General features: G+C 37.5%; 2 protein-coding genes across 2 annotated transcripts in view; both read left to right on the top strand.

Annotated features, from left to right (window-relative positions):
• Positions 1 to 647: 647 nt before the first annotated feature.
• Positions 648 to 3,696, top strand: LOC143036409 (uncharacterized). Its single transcript, XM_076203743.1, has 2 exons — positions 648 to 663; positions 2,006 to 3,696. Exons 1-2 carry the CDS (start codon positions 648 to 650, stop codon positions 3,694 to 3,696), a joined length of 1,707 nt encoding a protein of 568 aa, XP_076059858.1.
• A 13,010-nt stretch (positions 3,697 to 16,706) lies between these two features.
• Positions 16,707 to 19,347, top strand: part of LOC143034091 (uncharacterized) — a 31,203-nt gene continuing 28,562 nt past the window's right edge. The window contains exon 1 of the mRNA XM_076200031.1: positions 16,707 to 16,962. Within this exon, the coding sequence (XP_076056146.1) occupies positions 16,950 to 16,962 (13 nt within the window). The 5' untranslated portion in view covers positions 16,707 to 16,949. The remainder of the gene's footprint in view (positions 16,963 to 19,347) is intronic.

The following is a 19,347-nucleotide window of genomic DNA, read 5'->3' as shown; positions in this document are numbered from 1 at the left end:
ATGTAGATGATGGCAATGGAAGAACATGTTTATTAAGTTCATCTTGAAGGTAAAATAATAAATCATTTATGGGAACTTTTGTGAATAAACTGACTATATCAAAACTAACCAATGTAAACTTATAATTAGGTTTAATATTATGGAGTTTGTCTATTAAATCAGAAGTGTTTGTAACATGAGAAGAAGAGATTGTACCTACTAAAGGGCTAAGAATAGTAACTAGCCATTTGGAAAGCTTGTAAGAAGCGGAACCAATTGACGAAACAATAGGTCTAGCGGGGTTGTTACATTTATGAGTCTTAATGAGACCATACATATGTGGCAAAGGGGGACTAATTGAAATGAATTTCTGTAAGAGGTCTCTATTCTTATGAAGCAGTTCTTTTAATTTCTTATTGTAATAACTATTAACTGCCCAGGCAATCTATTATACCAACAACATAATGGCAAGAAATTTAATAGAGTGCAGTTTGATTCATACCACCAGTAATCAAAATACCAACCTACATAAAGGCTTGTACAAACTTGATCATTTCATTTGTCAAGAAATTAGTAAGATAATAACATATAAAATGTAATCCAACGGATTGACTTAATGTCTCACTATATGATTAGTAGAAACAGTGACCCTTTGCGACTGTGACATGATGTCGCCCGACCATCGTAAGATATGTTACAATGACCTTATGCTCTCCAGGGGGTAATTGGTCGCTACGCGAATGCAAACTGTCCTTGTTCCTTTGTATCATGTATATATTGTCTATGTATTCCTATCACTATGTACTTGTTGCACTTAATTTGTAATATAAGAAAGCGCTCTGCTTAGTTAGTTTCTTTTTCTTATTGGTATTCTTTCCATATATATATGTATATATATATATATATATATATATATATATATATATATATTATATATATATATATATATATATATATATATATATATATATATATATTTATATATGCATATGCGTATACTTAGGCAGGACGTTCTCTCTCTAGCAAGAAATTTTATATATAATAGCATGATGACAACTCACAATTTTCTTGTTAACTTGTTCAATACTGCGAACAAGGCGACGTATTTCAAGAGGCAATCTATGTAGAAGGTCAGCAGAGGACATTTCAACACTGAGGCAGGATAGTCAAACTAGTAGATATTTCGGTATCAACGTTTCGAAGTTGCACAACTTCATTTTCAAGGCAGAATAATACATTGACGAGATAAACACCATATGAGGACGGAGCCTTTATTTGTACGACGTTTCGCTTATTACAGCTTTTTCAAGTACCAAATAAGCGAAACGTCGTACAAATAAAGGCTCCGTCCTCATTTGGTGTTTATCTCGTCAATCTTGTCGGCAAACTGCCACTTTTAAGCAGAATAATACATACAATAGTCAAATCAAGGACATAATTAAAAGAAATGTCAAACCTATTAACGAAAGTGACAGGTTAAATCTGGTCATTTTCTATAAAAACAAAAGGATTAGTAACCTGATCATGTAGTAGTCATACCAATATACGACGCATGAGGCCCACAGTCCTCATCTTGGCATACAAATTTGTATACGGCATGACTACGTTGAAGGAGAGGGCGTTCAGGAGTGGTGTTATTTCTCATGATCAGGTTACTAATCCTTTTGTTTTTATAGAAAATGACTAGATTTAACCTGTCGCTCTCGTTAATAGGTTTGACATTTCTTTTAATTATGTCCTTGATTTGACTATTGTATGTATTATTCTGCCTTGAAAATGAAGTTGTGCAACTTCGAAACGTTGGTACCGAAATATCTACTAGTTTGACTATCCTGCCTCAGTGTTGAAATGTCCTTTGCTGACCTTCTACATAGATTGCCTCTTGAAATACGTTGCCTTGTTCGCAGTATTGAACAAGTTAACAAGAAAATTGTGAGTTGTCATCATGCTATTATATACAACATTTCTTGCCAGAGGGAGAACCTCCTGCCTAAGTATACGCATTTTCGCATTCATGATGTGGCAGCACAGAATTCACGCTTCACCAAGGAGTACCGCCGGAAGTTAGTGGATCTTCAATTGAAGAATAAGAAAGAGGAACTTGAACGCCTTCGTCATGAAGCTGACCGCCTTGACTCTCTTTGGATCAGTCATGAAGTTGAGGGCTGCCTACGCCATTCAATTAACGAGACCCTTGCCAACGTTGTACAGCAGCATTCCTCCGCTGTACGCAGGCGTACCCTGCGTAAACTTGTTGCTCTCAACCATGGGAACCTGTTAGTACCACAGCCCAAAGAAGGATTCGTTAACCTCAGTAACGTTAAGCTTACAGCTAACCAAGTAGAACTATTGAACCTAAGACTTAATTGTCATGTGCTCTCCCGACCTAAACCTTTCCAGAAGAGACTAGAGCTCGAAGTCCTCCTCGACAACATTCAAGAGCTAGAAAAGAAAGGAACTGTTGTCACCTCTGGACCTTCTTTACAAGCTGAGCTCTTAGCTGAATCTAGCAAACGCCGTGGCTCATACTGCAGTAAGCTACTATCTAAAGAATTAATGAATGCTGCAAAAGACTTAAGAAACAACCCGGACATCATGATTAGGCGTGCTGATAAGTGTGCCTCATTTGTTATTTTACCTACGGAAGAATACCTAGCCAAAATTGATCATATTCTCCAAGACGAGTCCAAATTTACACGCATTACACGGAATCCGATTAAAGACATCAAAAGAAAGGTAAATAAGGTTATTAAATCCGTGAATCCAGTAACTGACGATATCAAACTGCCGCTATTAAGTGGAGATTATGACCTTGGATACATGTATGGTAATGTTAAAAACCATAAGCCAGGTAACCCATTACGTCCTATCATCAGCCAGATTCCCACCCCCACGTATTACTTGGCCAAAAGACTCGCAACCCTTTTGACCCCATACGTTCCAGATAGGTACAGTGTGGCTTCTTCGTCTGACTTTCTGGAGCTTGTAAAAGGTTTATACTCAAGCAAGCATATTGCCTCGCTCGATGTGGAGAGTCTCTTTACGAACGTTCCCATAAATCTAACTATTAGTTTTATTTTGGACAGAGTATATCGTGACGTGTCTACCCCAAAGTTGAAAATCCCTGAACCAGCGCTGAAGTCCCTGCTTGAAATCTGTACAAAAGAAGCTCCTTTCAGATGCCCAAGAGGAAGAATGTATGTCCAAAGAGATGGCGTTGCCATGGGATCTCCATTGGGAGTTCTCTTCGCAAACTTCTTTATGGGTACTGTCGAGGAACAAGTCTTCGGTGACATCCAGAGACCTAGCACGTATTGCCGATACATCGACGACACATTCATTTGTGTAGAAAATGAGTCCGAGCTGCAGGTCTTACGTCAAACATTCGAAGAGAAATCCGGTCTACACTACACCATGGAAAAAAGTACAGATGGTGCCCTCCACTTCTTGGATGTCCTCCTAAAAGTCGAGGAGGACACAATTTCCACTTCGGTCTATGTCAAATCCACTAACGCTGGCCATTGTTTGAATGGTCAAAGCGAATGCCCTGACCGATTTAAAGAGACTACTATCGCAGCTTTCGTCAGGAGAGCGCTGTCCCACTGCAGTGAGTGGAAAAACGTCCACAGAGAAATAGACCGGGTATCCCAAATGCTTGTAGACAATGGATACCCACACCACGTCGTTTCCAGTGTGGTCAAACGCACTATAAACTAAACAAGTGGTATACCCAGAAAAACAACTCCTTACAGATCATCCCGCCTAGCAATAAAATTAATTTATATTATAAGTCTCAGATGTCAACCTCGTATAAGACCGAGGAACGAATTATCAAGGACATAATTAAAAGAAATGTCAAACCTATTAACGAGAGCGACAGGTTAAATCTGGTAATTTTCTATAAAAACAAAAGGATTAGTAACCTGATCATGAGAAATAACACCACTCCTGAACGCCCTCTCCTTCAACAAATTTGTATGCCAAGATGAGGACTGTGGGCCTCATGCGTCGTATATTGGTATGACTACTACTAAAGTATCGAGAAGGCTTACTCTTCATTTATCTGCAGGCGCCATCAAAAATCATAATAGTAACCACCACCAACTACGATTCACAAGAGAAGACCTCGTAAAGGGTACTTCCATTATTGCCACGGAAAAAGACCACAAAAGACTTGCGATTATCGAAGCGTTGCATATCAAACACAGCAACCCCGACATGAATAAGCAGTTTCAAGATCTCCAAATTCTCCCTTCTTAAAAGCCATGATCGCACATTTCTATGTTGATGATGTCCATTCTTCCACCTCACAGCACGGTGAACAATTGACCGCCCCACGGCGTGGGTGATCAATTGTCATTGCTGGGGTTTTTGTCCTTTTGTCCACCTCTCCTATGTTCATACTTATTTCATATTATTTGTTTGTTTGTAACCTCTCCTTAGCTCATTTATGTAACACTATTTCTGTATATTTACGATTTGACTTTTGTATGTATCATTCTGCCTTGAAAATGAAGTTGTGCAACTTCGAAACGTTGGTACCGAAATATCTACTAGTTTGACTATCCTGCCTCAGTGTTGAAATGTCCTTTGCTGACCTTCTACATAGATTGCCTCTTGAAATACGTTGCCTTGTTCGCAGTATTGAACAAGTTAACAAGAAAATTGTGAGTTGTCATCATGGTATTATATACAACATATATATATATATATATATATATATATATATATATATATATATATATATATATATATATATATATGAAGCGGCCTTACTGTGGATGTGCTATGTATTGCTGCATTGCTTCTAACTTAGGGCAGTGGGCTAGATGCAGGGATGACCCGTCATCCAAGAGGAGCCAAGATGAGAGTGAGGGAGGGTGGTGAATGGGAGTGGAGTATGTGGGGACGAAATGGGTGGGAGTGAATTTATGCCTTTGACTTTGGCTACCTCCCTTGTAAAAGGGAAAAGGCCCTTGGTATATGAATGTATACACACACACAATTATCATTCTTCCGAACACTTTAATGTCCTGTGACCAATTTCCTACTAAGGGAATAAAACAAGGTAATAACAAGTAGAATGAGATCAAAGGGATGGGTCAAATGCAAGTCCGTTTTCTATAGGGAATATAATGCTAATAAAGACTGAACAGAAATATGTAGACTGGGTTCTGGAAATGTAAACAAGAGAAATATAGATTGTAAATCTTAGACAGTCCGTTGTTTGTGAGAAATATGAAGATAATGAAGCTTATCGACCTTTGAAGAAGTAGACAAATAAAAGAAAAACAAAACAAATTAATGTTGAAAGAGAAGTGGCTTAGGAGAGAAATAGAAGACCGGATAGACAAAAATCATGGAGGTAAAAATTCAATCTGACGCTCAAAAAAAAAAAAAAAAAAAAAAAAAAAAAAAAAAAAAAAAAAAAAAAATATATATATATATATATATATATATATATATATATATATATATATATATATGTATATATATATATATATATATATATATATGAGAGATGGCAATCCTTCTGGGAGAGTCTGAAGTCACCCCTTGCGTACCCGTTGGGACTTTTCCTCGAATTACGTCTATCTATGGACGATTTCATTCACTGAACAAATTCAGGTTTAAGAAAGAAACAGACAAGAACTGGTTTACTGACTCCACATATTCACGTTTAATTTAATCATCCTCTTTTCATCCTCTTCTTCCTACTCCTATCCTTCTTCTTTTCATATTCTCCCCCTCCTCTTGTCCATTCCTCTATTCGTTTTTCCTAATCCTCTTTCCTCTCTCATTTCCCTTTACCCATGTTTCTATTTCTCTTCATACCCTTCTCTTCCTCTTCCTCTTCGTCTTCTCGTACGGAGATGATTTATTTTTCATTCAAGAATAAAAGTATTGTGAGAAGGTTCACGACCTTTCAGTGTGTGATGAGTGCAAACAATATTACTGAAAAGTCCGCATACAGTAGCCCCCTCCAAAAAAAGAAAATAATGTTCTCTGTTTAGCCATTCAGCAATACCAACTGACCCAAAACCAAAAATAACACGAAGATAGGCGACACTACCGTTTCATCAATAACAAGAAAAAACACTAAATAACCTCAAATAAAGCACAAAATAAAACTATATTTTACATACGAATATATATATGTCAAACGTGACAACGCTGTAAGACATATACCTGATCCAAACCAAACGGTAATAATAACAAAGTTACGGGTTTCGAACTTAATAAAGTGAACGATCAACAAGAGAGGAATTGATGACCTCTTACTTCCCGATGTCAGTGTTCTTCGTTTTAGCCAAATTCTCTTCACAGAATTTTTGTTGACAGAATGAACAGTGTCTATTCATAATAATCCTATGTCTCAGCCCCATAGCAGATTCTTAACTAATGAAAATCCTCAATAGTTTTTCCTTTGTGTAAATAAAATCACTTACTCAAAAGATGCTTGGAGATGAGTTTTATCCCTTTGGAGTCAATAAGTTTACCCTCAGCTGAATAAAATTGTCTGGCGACAGAAAGAATATATATAAAGTCGAGTCTGTTCGAGATAATGCACAAATCATGATACCCTGGTTATGAAAATAGTTTACAAAACAACTAGAGTATGGTAAATGTTGGGGAACTAGACAGACAAAAGTAAGACAAAGTAAAACTATTAACTTTAGAAGCATTCGGAAAGTTCAGATCTCCACCATAGCAGCTAAAATTTCTCCATACATACTGTACATACATACATACATACATACATACAAACATGCATACATGCATACTGTACATACATACATACATACACACATACAGACATACATACGTACATACTGTACATACATACATACATACATACTGTACATACATACATACATACATACACACACACATACATACATACATACATACATACAAACATACATACATGCATACTGTACATACATACATACATACACACATACAGACATACATACGTACATATATCCGTTGTTCCTCTGAGCATGAATCCTCTTGGTAGTAGCCGGACTTTATAAAATTACAGAACGTGTACTGTATGTCGCGTCACACTTGAATCACGTGAAACATCTATGAAGTCACTGCCAAGTCACGGGTGGCATTCATGATGCCACACTTTTGTCATATATAATATCTATGATGAGATACTTGGGTCATACTCCGCCACTCAAAAAATATAAATAAATAAACAAATAAAAAAAGAAAAAATCCACCGCTAATAATAATAATAATAATAATAATAATAATAATAATAATAATAATAATAATAATAATAATAATAATAATAATAATAATAAAATATAAAATAATTAAAAATAAATTAAAAAAAATAATCCGCCGCTCAAAAAAAATTAAAAATAAAAAATAAATAAATAAAAAAAAATCGTCCACTCTAAAAGAAAAGCCCACCACTCTAACAAAAAAGAAGCAAATAAACAGATAAAATAAGACAGAAGGACAAAAAATAAGATAAAATAAAATAAAACAATGGGCTTCTTAGAGGTACAAAAAAAGGGGGGGGGAGGGGAGGGAGAGTGTTCAAGTGTTCTATGTATATGTGTGTGTGTGCGCGCACGTGTAACCATCATGTAAAAACAACGGGAAAAAAAAAATCAAAATACCATCGAGCGCGGTGCCCAAACTCATCGCCCGCACGTTACACATAATCTGTGTCGCGTGAAATTGGCAGCCGCGCAGGACCTCCGTAGAGGATCCTACCTCGTGGAGCTCGGGAAGAGGACTTCGAGGACCCGAGTCAACGAGCCAAGCGAATATCATCGCTACGAAGGATCTTCGTGACCGACACTTCTCCTCGAAGAGGCGGTAGGCTGCGAGGACCAGGGTCCTGGAAAGTCTCTAACTCCGGGCCAAGAAATAAAAGACAAAAACAAAAGAGGAAAATAAGAAACAAAATCAAATACTAAAAGAAGAAAAAGCTTTCCAGAAGATCTTCTCCTGAGCTGAGACCCGGAGCCCGAAAAGGTCTCGGGAAAAAAAGCCACAGCTCAAGCATGTGACCATCGCTGGAGAAAAAAAAAAAAAAAAAAAAAAAAAAAAAAAAAAAAAAAAAAAAATGTAACGAAACAAAACGAAACAAAATTGAATGAAACGAAACGAAATGCAATGAAATGAAATTAAACAATTTTAAATAGAAAAAGAAAAAGGAAAAATAATAAAATGAAATAATATAATTGAATAGAAAAAATCGTACAGGTTCTTCAGGATCGGCAGTGTCTCAAAGTCTGGAGGCGAAGATTTCTAAGAACCACCTCGACTCGGAAGTTAAAGCATCAGGAGTTTCGTGTTGCGTGGTGCAAGTTATACATATTCGTCGGGGTCTAAGGATTTTTACTCACATGGATAAGAGGCTGCTTGTTCACACTGGCGTCTTTACTTGGGTTTGGTGCAAACAGACCTGTCACCGAAAGGGAGTGGACGCCAGATGGTGCCAATTCACAGTCTCGAGAGCTTTGCGACATCCAGGCCTAGCAAGCCGCCAATATTTGTAATAGTCCTCAAGAAACGTTTTGCTTTGGAACCCTGACGTCAACCTTGATCAATGACCGCACTTAAATGGACCCTGGCTATGGAATAATTTCAGGAACTTCCCCAGAAAAAAAATTGTGAATGGATACGTTGAATGTAGGAACACTTAGAGGAATCGAGAAGGAGCTGATTTTACTGATGAAGGAGAGGAAAATTGGCGCGTTTGGTTTATGTGAGACAAGACTTGCAGGAAAAGGACGTAAGGGCTTACATGATAACTATCAGTTTATATATTGTGGAAGAGTAGATACCAAACATGGAGTATAAATATTATTACATGACGAACTAGCTCAAAGGAACAGGAGAGTGGAGCAGAAAAACGAGAGGGGCTTCTTGGCAAGTGAAATAAATTCAAGTTTACATAAGTATCCACCACAGTGCCGGCAGAAGAAAGAGAAGTATTATATGAAGACCTCCAGAATGTTAGTAATGACTTATGATACGACGAAAATGTAGTCATCGTGGGTGATTTAAATGTACACATTGGAAAAGACTATTAGGGAACAGAGCATGTCGTAAGAGCACAAGGTTTTGGTGAAAAGAATACGCCAAGGAATAACTTCTCGATTTTGGTGTTTTAAATGACACGAATGTCATGAATAGTTTCTGTGATCATCAAGAAGGTTGTAAATGGACTCTGTTTATTTGTTTTGCTTATTTGTTTTGTTTATTTTTTGGGGAGATTGCAAGCTTGGAACAGAAACAATGTGTCGCAACTATCTAGACCATAAATCACCCAGCTTACTAGACTTAATCTATTTCATACTTAACGGAATCGTAAGCACCAAGACACACTATCTAGAAGCAGTTAGGAAATTGTCTCGTTCTCGAATTACAAGGCAGCACAGAGTGAGAGTAAGGAACTAATATATGCTTGGATAAATAATTACATAAAAGATAAACGACGAATTGGCAAGTAAATTTGGAACACCAGGAATCATCAAAGAAAATAAATAAAAAAAAATCCATATATGGGGCGTAATATCAGTTCACTATAGAAAGATCTTGCAAATCTAGACGAACCCAAAATACACTTTCTAGGAATTCTTCAGCATATTAAAAAAATATCCAGCAAAGAGCACTCACAACGCCTTAGTGGGTTTTAGTGGAGCAGTGTAACGACACTAAGGTCGTGGACAAATGCAACAATAAGAATAAATTCCAGGTAGGAAGATGCGAATATTAGTGTCGGTTCTCGTGCGTTTGTGCCGTTCCAGGATTTCCTTTGGTCACAATCATTCCCATCGACTGGAAGATTCCTCACCTTCTATCCTGGAATCCGCCCGACGGGGTACCGAACACGTAAGTTAAGTTCAGTTAATGTTTTAGTGATTTTTGGTGGCATCCCTTTTGGACCAAATTATTCTGCATTCTTTTATGACTGTAGAGTGGCCTACACACACACACACACACACACACACACACACACACACACACACACACACACACACACACACACACACACACACACACACACACACACACACACACACACACGCACACGCACACGCACACGCACACGCGCACGCACGCACGCACGCACGCACGCACGCACACACGCACGCACACACACACACGCACGCACGCACACACACACACACGCACGCGCGCACACACACGCACGCACACACACACACACGCACGCGCGCACACACACACACACACACACACACACACACACACACACACACACACACACACACACACACACACACACGCGTAGGATTGATGGCGAAGATTGGAACTCCGAAAAAACGGCAATTTTCGTGGATTTTAGCGACGAGGGAGTACCTGTGTTGTATTAGTAGGGAAGGGGAAAGCTCGTGGCGTAGTGGGCAGGTGAAGAAAAAGGAGAAGTGGAGGCATTATTGAGGGAAATGGAAGAAAATGAGGAAGGTGAGGAACGGGCCTTGGAAGTCAGAAGGGGTATAAACAAAAGGTGTGCAGACGACACAGCTGAGGTCGAACAGGCGAGCAAAAGTATTAAGAGTAGGAATATAGATAAGAGCGGCTCAATGGAAAGAGGTGATAATTACTTCAATGGATTTAATGAGGGAGGAGATGAGAACTTCCCCTGACTAGCAAGTCTAGAGGAGAAACTAACAAAAATGAACGAAGCATGGGAGGTTAGGTATAGCCAACTAGCACTAGATACAAAGAGTTTATAAACTGGAAGAACCAAAGAAGGAAAATCAAAACTTAACTAAAGAAATAGAGGAAATAAAAAGACAGTTAATAGAAGTAAAGGATGAAAATAAGGAATTTAAAAGGAATAATAAAGAGAATAAGAAGTCCATAGCAAATGAAGTAAGTGGTTGGAAAAAAGTCCAAGAGAATAATAAAATTGAATCTAGAGATATAGTGAAACAACAGAAGAGAGAACAAACTAAGGACACAGTTATTAAAGTGATGAAAGAGAAGGAGAATATAGTAAGAGATTTAGCAGATAAAAAGAAATTTGTATTTATATTCGAAATGGAAGAGAAGCATAATCCAAATAGTACTACAGAAGTGAAGGATGAGAAGGAAAAGGTAAACAAGGTATTATAATAGTTCAAGAAGATGACTAAGAAATAGAGAAAGAAATTGTAGAAATATATAGAATTGGGAAATACAATGTAGACAAGACCAGACCAATTAAGGTTAAATTCAGGTCACAAACGACAGCAGAGAATGTTTTATCAAAAACAGGGAAACTAGCAAAAAGTGATCAGTGTAGACAGGTATGGATAAAAAGAGAGATGAATAAAGAGGAAAGAGAGCAAGAAAAAAAATCAAAGCTAAGAAAGAAAAAACGAGAACAGAACAGAGTCAAACAAAGAGAAATTCTATTGGAGAGTAGTGGACATGAAAGTGAGGAAATGGTTCATAGTAGAGAAAAACGGAAGGGAAACAGAAAACAGGATGTAGGTAACAAAAAATTAAAAGTGTTATTCACAAATGTAGATGACTTAATCACAGGCATGATTGAACTGAATGATTACTTGATGGAAAAGGAACATGACATAATGAGAATTGTAGAGACGAAATTGAAAGGTCCATTATCACCCAACAGTGTCGGACATGGCGCATATAATCATTGGATTAGAAACAGAAGTAAAACAAGGTGGTGGAGTTATGTTCCCGACTAGGAAGGATATAAATGTAAGGAATGTTACATATGGAAAGAGGGGAGATGATTATGATGGGAATAGAGGACAGGGACAAGAATAGCAGGAAGTTTGTGGTAAATTATGTGCCTCTTAATACATACATACATACATACATACATACATACATACATACATACATACATACATACATACATACATACATACATACGTACATGCATACATGCATACATACATACATACATACATACATACATACATACATGAATCCTCTTAGTACTAGCCGGACTTTATAAAATTACAGAACGTGTACTGTATGTCGCGTCACACTTGAATCACGTGAAACATCTATGACGTCACAGCCAAGTCACGGGTGTCATTCATGATGCCACACTTTTGTCATATATAACATCTATAATGTGATACTTGGGTAATACTCCGCCACTCATAAAATATAAATAAATGAATAAAAAATAAATGAATAAATAAATAGATAAATAAATAAATAAGTAAATAAATCCATAGCTAATAATGATAATAATAATAATATTAACAATAATAATAATAATAATAATAATGATATAATAATAATAATAATAATAATAATAATAATAATAATAATAATAATAATAATAATAATGATGATGATGATGATGATGATGATGATGATGATGATGATGATGATGATGATGATGATGATGATGATGATGATGATGATGATAATAATAATAATAATAATAATAATAATAATAATAATAATAATAATAATAATAATAATAATAATAATAATAATAATAATAATAATAATAATAATATATAAAATAATAAAAAACAAACTAATAAATAAAAATAATCCGTCGCCCAAATAATTATTATTCACTCTAAAAAAAAGTCCACCACGCTAAGAAAATAAACAGATAAAATATGGCCTCCTTTGAGGTACAAAAGAGGGTGGGGAGGGGAGGGAGAGTGTTCTAGTGCTCTATGTATATGTGTGTGTGTGTGCGCGCAAGTGTAACCATCATGTAAAAACAACGGGGGAAAAATCAAAATACCACCGAGAGCGGTGCCCAAATTCATCGCCCGCACGTTACACATAATCTGTGTCGCGTGAAGTGGGCACCCTCGCAGGACCTCCGAAGAGGATCCTACCTCGGGGAGTTCGGGAAGAGGACTTCCAGGACCCGAGTCAACGAGCCAAGCGAATATCATCGCTACGAAAGATTTTCGTGACCGACTCTTCTCCTCGAAGAGGCGGTAGGCTGCGAGGACCAAGGTCCTAGAAAGTCTCTAACTCCGTGCCAAGAAATAAAGGAAAAAAAAACAAAAGAGGAAAATAAGAAACAAAAACAAATACTAAAAGAAGAAAAAGCTTTCCAGAAGATCTTCTCCTGAGCTGAGACCCGGAGCCCGAAAAAGTCTCGGAAAAAAAAGCCACAGCTCAAGCATGTGACCATCGCTGGAGAAAAAAAAAAGAAAAAAAAGAAAAAAATGTAACGAAACGAAACAAAATTGAATGTAACGAAACGAAATGCAATGAAATGAAATTAAACAATTTTAAATAGGAAACGAAAAAGGAAAAATAATAAAATGAAATAATATAATTGAATAGATAAATCGTATAGGTTCTTCAGGATCGTGACGGTCTCAAAGTCGGGAGGCGAAGATTTCTAAGAACCCCCTCGACTCGAAGTGCAAGTCATACATATTCGTCGGGGTCTAAGGATTTGCACTCACATGGATAAGAGGCTGCTTGTTCACACTGGTGTCTTTACTTGGGTTTGGTGCAAACAGACCTGTCACCGAAAGGGAGTAGACGTCAAATGGTGCCAATTCACAGTCTCGAGAGCTTTGCGACATCCAGTCCTAGCAAGCCGGCAATATTTGTAATAGTCCTCAAAAAACGTTTTGCTTTGGAACCCTGACGTCAACCTTGATCAACGACTGCACTTAAATGGACCCTGGCTTTGGAATAGTTTCAGGAACTTTCCCAGAAAAAAAAAACAACAACATGCGAATGGCTACGTTGAATGTAGGAACCTGTAGAGGAATCGAGAAGGAGCTGATTTTACTGATGAAGGAGAGGAAAATTGACATGTTTGGTTTATGTGAGACAAGACTTGCAGGAAAAGGACGTAAGGGCTTACATGATAACTATCAGTATATATATAGTGGAGGAGTAGATACCAAACATGGAGTATAAATATTATTACACGACGAACTAGCGCAATGGAACAGGAGAGTGGAGCAGAAAAACGAGAGGGGCTTCTTGGCAAGTGAAATAAATTCAAGTTTAGATAAGTCTATCCACCAAAGTGCCGGCAGAAGAAAGAGAAATATTATATGAAGACCTCCACAATGTTAGTAATGACTTATAATACGACGAAAATGTAGTCATCACGGGTGATTTAAATGTACACATTGGAAAAGACCGTTAAGGAATAGAACATGTCATAGGAGCACCTGGCTTTGGTGGAAAGAATGCAACAAGGAACGACTCTTCGATTTTAGTGTTTTAAATGACACTAATGTCATGAATAGTTTCTGTGGTCGTCAAGAAGGTCGTAAATGGACTCCGTTTATTTGCTTATTTGTTTTGTTTATTTTTGGGGAGATTGCAACCTCGGAACAGAAACAATGTGTCGCAACTATCTAGACCATAAATCCTCAAGCTTACTAGACTTAATCTATTTGATACTTAACGGGATCGTAAGCATCAAGACACACTATCTAGAAGCAGTTAGGAAATTGTCTCGTTCTCGAATTACAAGGCAGCACAGAAGAGGTCGCCAGATTCTTGCAGAAGCTCCAAACTTATGTGGCACCGCTGTACGACCTGATTTTGTTCTTTTTGTCCATCAATTTATTTGATCTATTCTGTTATTCATTTACTTATTCATTTATATGTATTTGTTTATATATCAGGTTGTTTATCTATTTATTTATTTGTTTGTTTATCTTTATTTATTTTATTACTTTTATTTGATTTTATTTATATCTACATTCAAATTTGAATTTAGTTAAGTAGTGTCGTGGGTTGCCAGATCTTACGCCTAAAGGTGGAGGAAATACAGACGAAGTTGATAAAAGGAGACTTTGGGCCCAATCCGATGATCGAGTGCCAACCCACCACCCAGAGTGAGGGTGAGGAACTAATATATGCTTGGATAAATAATTACATAAAAGATAAACGACGAATTGGCAAGTAAATTAGGAACACCAGGAATCATCAAAGAAAAGAAAAGAAAAAATCCATATATGAGGCGTAATATCAGTTTACTATGGAAAGATTCTGCAAGTCTAGACGAACCCAAAATACACATTCAAGGAATTCTTCAGCATAAAAAAAAGAAAAAAAAGAAAAAAAAAATCCAGCAAAGAGCACTCACAACGCCTTAGTGGGTTTTAGTGGAGCAGTGTAACGACACTAAAGTCGTGGACAAATGCAACAATAAGAATAAATTCTAGGTGTGAAGATGCGAATATTAGTGTCGGTTCTCGTGCGTTTGTGCCGTTCCAGGATTGATGATTTCCTTTGGTCACAATCATTCCCATCGACTGGAAGAATCATCACCTTCTACCCTGGAATCCATCCTATGGGGTACCGAGCGCGCAAGTTGTGTTCCGTCAATGTTTTAGTGATTTTTAGTGGCATCCCTTTTGGACCAAATTATTCAGCATTCTTTTATGACTGTAGAGTGGCCTACACACACACACACACACACACACACACACACACACACACACACACACACACACACACACACACACACACACACACACACACACACACACACACACACACACACACACACACACACACACACACACACACACACACACACACACACACACACACACACACACACACACACACACACACACACACACACACACACACACACACACACACACACACACACACACACACACACACACACACACACACACACACACACACACACACACACACACGACTCGATGGCGCAGTGGTTAGAGTTCCGGCCGCCACTACAGCGGTCTGGTTTCGAATCCCACCCAAGGCTGAAATAATTTCAGTATCGCTGCACTGCGAGTCGTTACTCCAGCTCTCGTGGGAAGGAAGTTGGGTGTGTGTATGCTTGTAAGGTCACAGCATTGTCCATAGATCGGACTTATATAAGCTCTGGTCTCTCTTCCGGGAGGGGAATAGCTGTCGATCACGTCTCCAACACATGATCCAAGACCATGGTGAATCACACACACACACACACACACACACACACACACACACACACACACACACACACACACACACACACACACACACACACACACACACACACACACACACATATATATATATATATATATATATATATATATATATATATATATGTATATATATATATATATGTATATATATATATGTATATATATATATATATATATATATATATATATATATATATATATATATATATATATATATATATATATACATACATTTGTGAGTTCGTGGATGTCAGTGTTCCTGATCCTGACAATAGCTGAGGGGAGTAGAGCGAGCGGACATCCGCACATCTGACGCAACAACTTCATCACCACCCTCGATAATCACGCCATCAACACGCTATATTACTCATTCAAACAATAACTAAGCATTTAAAAGAACGTATCACCACTCAAACTTCATCATCAGTCTATTGTTCTCACAGACATCATTCTTAAGTAGATTCTTAATTATAATAAATATATCTGTACGGTTTTCCAATTTCTGAATACCATAGTTTTTCCAGAGAGAGAGGAAGAGAGAGAATGAGAGAGAGAAAAACAATGAATTCTTAATTATAATAAATAATAAATATATCTGTACGGTTTTCCAAATTCTGAATACCATAGTTTTTTCCAGAGAGAGAGAGGGAGAGGGAGAATGAGAGAGAGAAGAACAATGAGTTTCCAAAACGTGCCACATCCGCGTGGATCCTCCACCCATTTGCGCATGCTCAGTACGTTTGCGTTAGGGGTTGCCTTGCATGCCATTCGTCAGCGTGGCTGCCAGTTGGCCTTGGATATCCACCATACCTAGACTACGTGTTGGATCAGTGTCCTTTTCTTTTTGCGTCTGTGACAAACTGTCCGAGTGGCTTCCTTTGTCAACAGGAATTTCGTTGTCCCGCTCGCGAGTTCGAAGATCCCGAAGAAGACTTCGGAGACTTCCTTCAATTTTGAAGACCCTCCGACCGACTTCAAAGATCCTTCCGCCGACTTCGAAGAACTTGTTTACGAACTGGAAGATCTTGCCCAGGAAATAGGATGAGTAGCGAAGGTATTAATAGACAAAATAGTTCTCGCCTAGACCTCTTCCTCTTAAAAAAGAGACCTGCAGAGACTGCTAAAGGTCTCTTGGAAGCCCTTCACTCTCACAGGTCTTTTATCCTCCCACAGTCTCTTCGCCCTCCAAGAGAGTCTTGTGATTTGGGAGATACTTCCACGCAAATGTGAATTTCGTTACAGAGAGTGAGAAAATATTCTACAGTAAATAGAACTGGATTCTTTCAGAACCTAGTTTCCTAAAAATAAACCCTTTGGAATCCCAACACACACACACACACACACACACACACACACACACACACACACACGAGATATGAAGACGGGACCCCAGGAGCATAGCTCCCCTTCCCGTAAAATACAACCAGGTGAATACATATAAACGTGGATGTCAGCAGTCTCTATGGCAAGCGCTCCTCTTGAGAACCTGTGTCCTGAAAAATATATTTCCAAATGGAAAGGTGGCTCTCAACAAACCATGAGTTTCATAGTAAATCAAAATATTTATTATTTAGTTGAATAACTAAAGAATTGTCTAATACAAAATCAATCTTATCCAATCCATGAAAGCAGACAAGCTGTGGACATTGCCAAAGAGTACATCAACAATTGTGACAACATAAATTCATGTACCACAAAAGTCTGTTGTGTTCATTTACATCGTCTAGGTATAATAGTGTATGTTATTGTTTTTTTCTGCAGATTAGTCGGTAATACCTGATGACCACTCTACGTTTTGTATTCTTGCAAGCATGAGATGATTTGATATATTTATTAAGGCAATAACTCCATAAAATCCCAATACATATATATATATATATATATATATATATATGTATATATATATATGTATATATATATATATGTATATATATATATGTATGTATATATCTGCATATATATATATGTATATATACAGTACATGTATATATATATACATACATATGCAAAGACATCACACAACACACGTGATGAAATATTTTTGCAGAAACCACCGGGAAATTGAAAAAATACATACCGAACGTTTTCGTCTATTTAGACATTTTCAAAGGTACCTTTGAAAATGTCTAAATAGACGAAAACGTTCGGTATCTGTTTTTTTCAATTTCCCGGTGGTTTCTGCAAAAATATACACATATATATATATGTATATATATGTATGTATATATATGTATGTATATATATATATATATATATACATATATATATGTGTGTGTGTGTGTGTGTGTGTGTGTGTGTGTGTGTGTGTGTGTGTGTGTGTGTGTGTGTGTGTGTGTGTGTGTGTGTGTGTGTGTGTGTAAGAAAAAAAATTGACGCAGCCCGAAGGGATTTCTCCCCGTCTTCTCCTTTTCTGCATGAGGGGACGGAGAGGGGGGGGGGTCGCCGAAATTATGAAGCGGCCTTGCTGTGGATGTGCTGTGTCTTGCGACACTGCTTCTGACCCAGGGCAGTGGACAGGATACAGGGATGACCCGTCATCCAGGAGGTGCCAAGATAAGAGGGAGGGAGGAGGGCGGAGGGGAGTGGAATATATAGGAAATGGAATGGGTGGGAGTGGTTTCTATGCCTTTTTCTTTGTGGCTACCCCCCCATGTAGGGGGGAAAAGCCTTTGGTATATGTATGTATGTATGTATGTATGTATATATATGTATATATATATATACACATATACATATATATATATATATATATACATATATATATATCTATATATATATATATATATATATATATGAATATATACATATATATATATACATATATATATATACATATAATGAATTCATTCAGCTGTGGAGCATCTCCTAAACAGACAAGATCCGAGTAAATCATATCCAGAATTTCCTACGCTCGTGTCAGATTTAGTCACTATTCTTGTTCCCGAGTTCAACAATACAACAATTCAACAAATGTCCTCCTTCTTAAAATGTAACAAATCATTCTAGAGATTAGTTTTGTTGTTATATAAGGAATTCTTATCGGTGAAATTCTATCAATGCTTTGAAACTTTTAAATCATAACTGAATTTAAGATCGATAGCATGACCCATAGTGGAAACAATATCCATTTGTTTTTAAAAGAACAACCAAAACATAGGACCCGGTTCGTATCCCGTAACTCCTGTAAGTCCAAGTCCTTCATGATAGATCAAATATTGGTGTCAAGGACTCCAATTTTGCAGGAAGCCATATTGAACAACAGTTTCCGTTTTCTGTCAGTTGAAATGAAATATTTGGTACGTCCCTCATGAATAACAGTCACACACACACACACACACACACACACACACACACACACACACACACACACACACACACACACACACACACACACACACACACACACACACACACACACACACACACACACACACACACA

Source organism: Oratosquilla oratoria, chromosome 2, assembly GCF_046742065.1.
Source record: "Oratosquilla oratoria isolate Oo_2021 chromosome 2, ASM4674206v1, whole genome shotgun sequence".
In the NCBI taxonomy this organism is placed as follows: domain Eukaryota; kingdom Metazoa; phylum Arthropoda; class Malacostraca; order Stomatopoda; family Squillidae; genus Oratosquilla; species Oratosquilla oratoria.
Note: the sequence above shows the minus strand (reverse complement) of the source record. Positions and strands in the feature narration are given on the sequence as shown.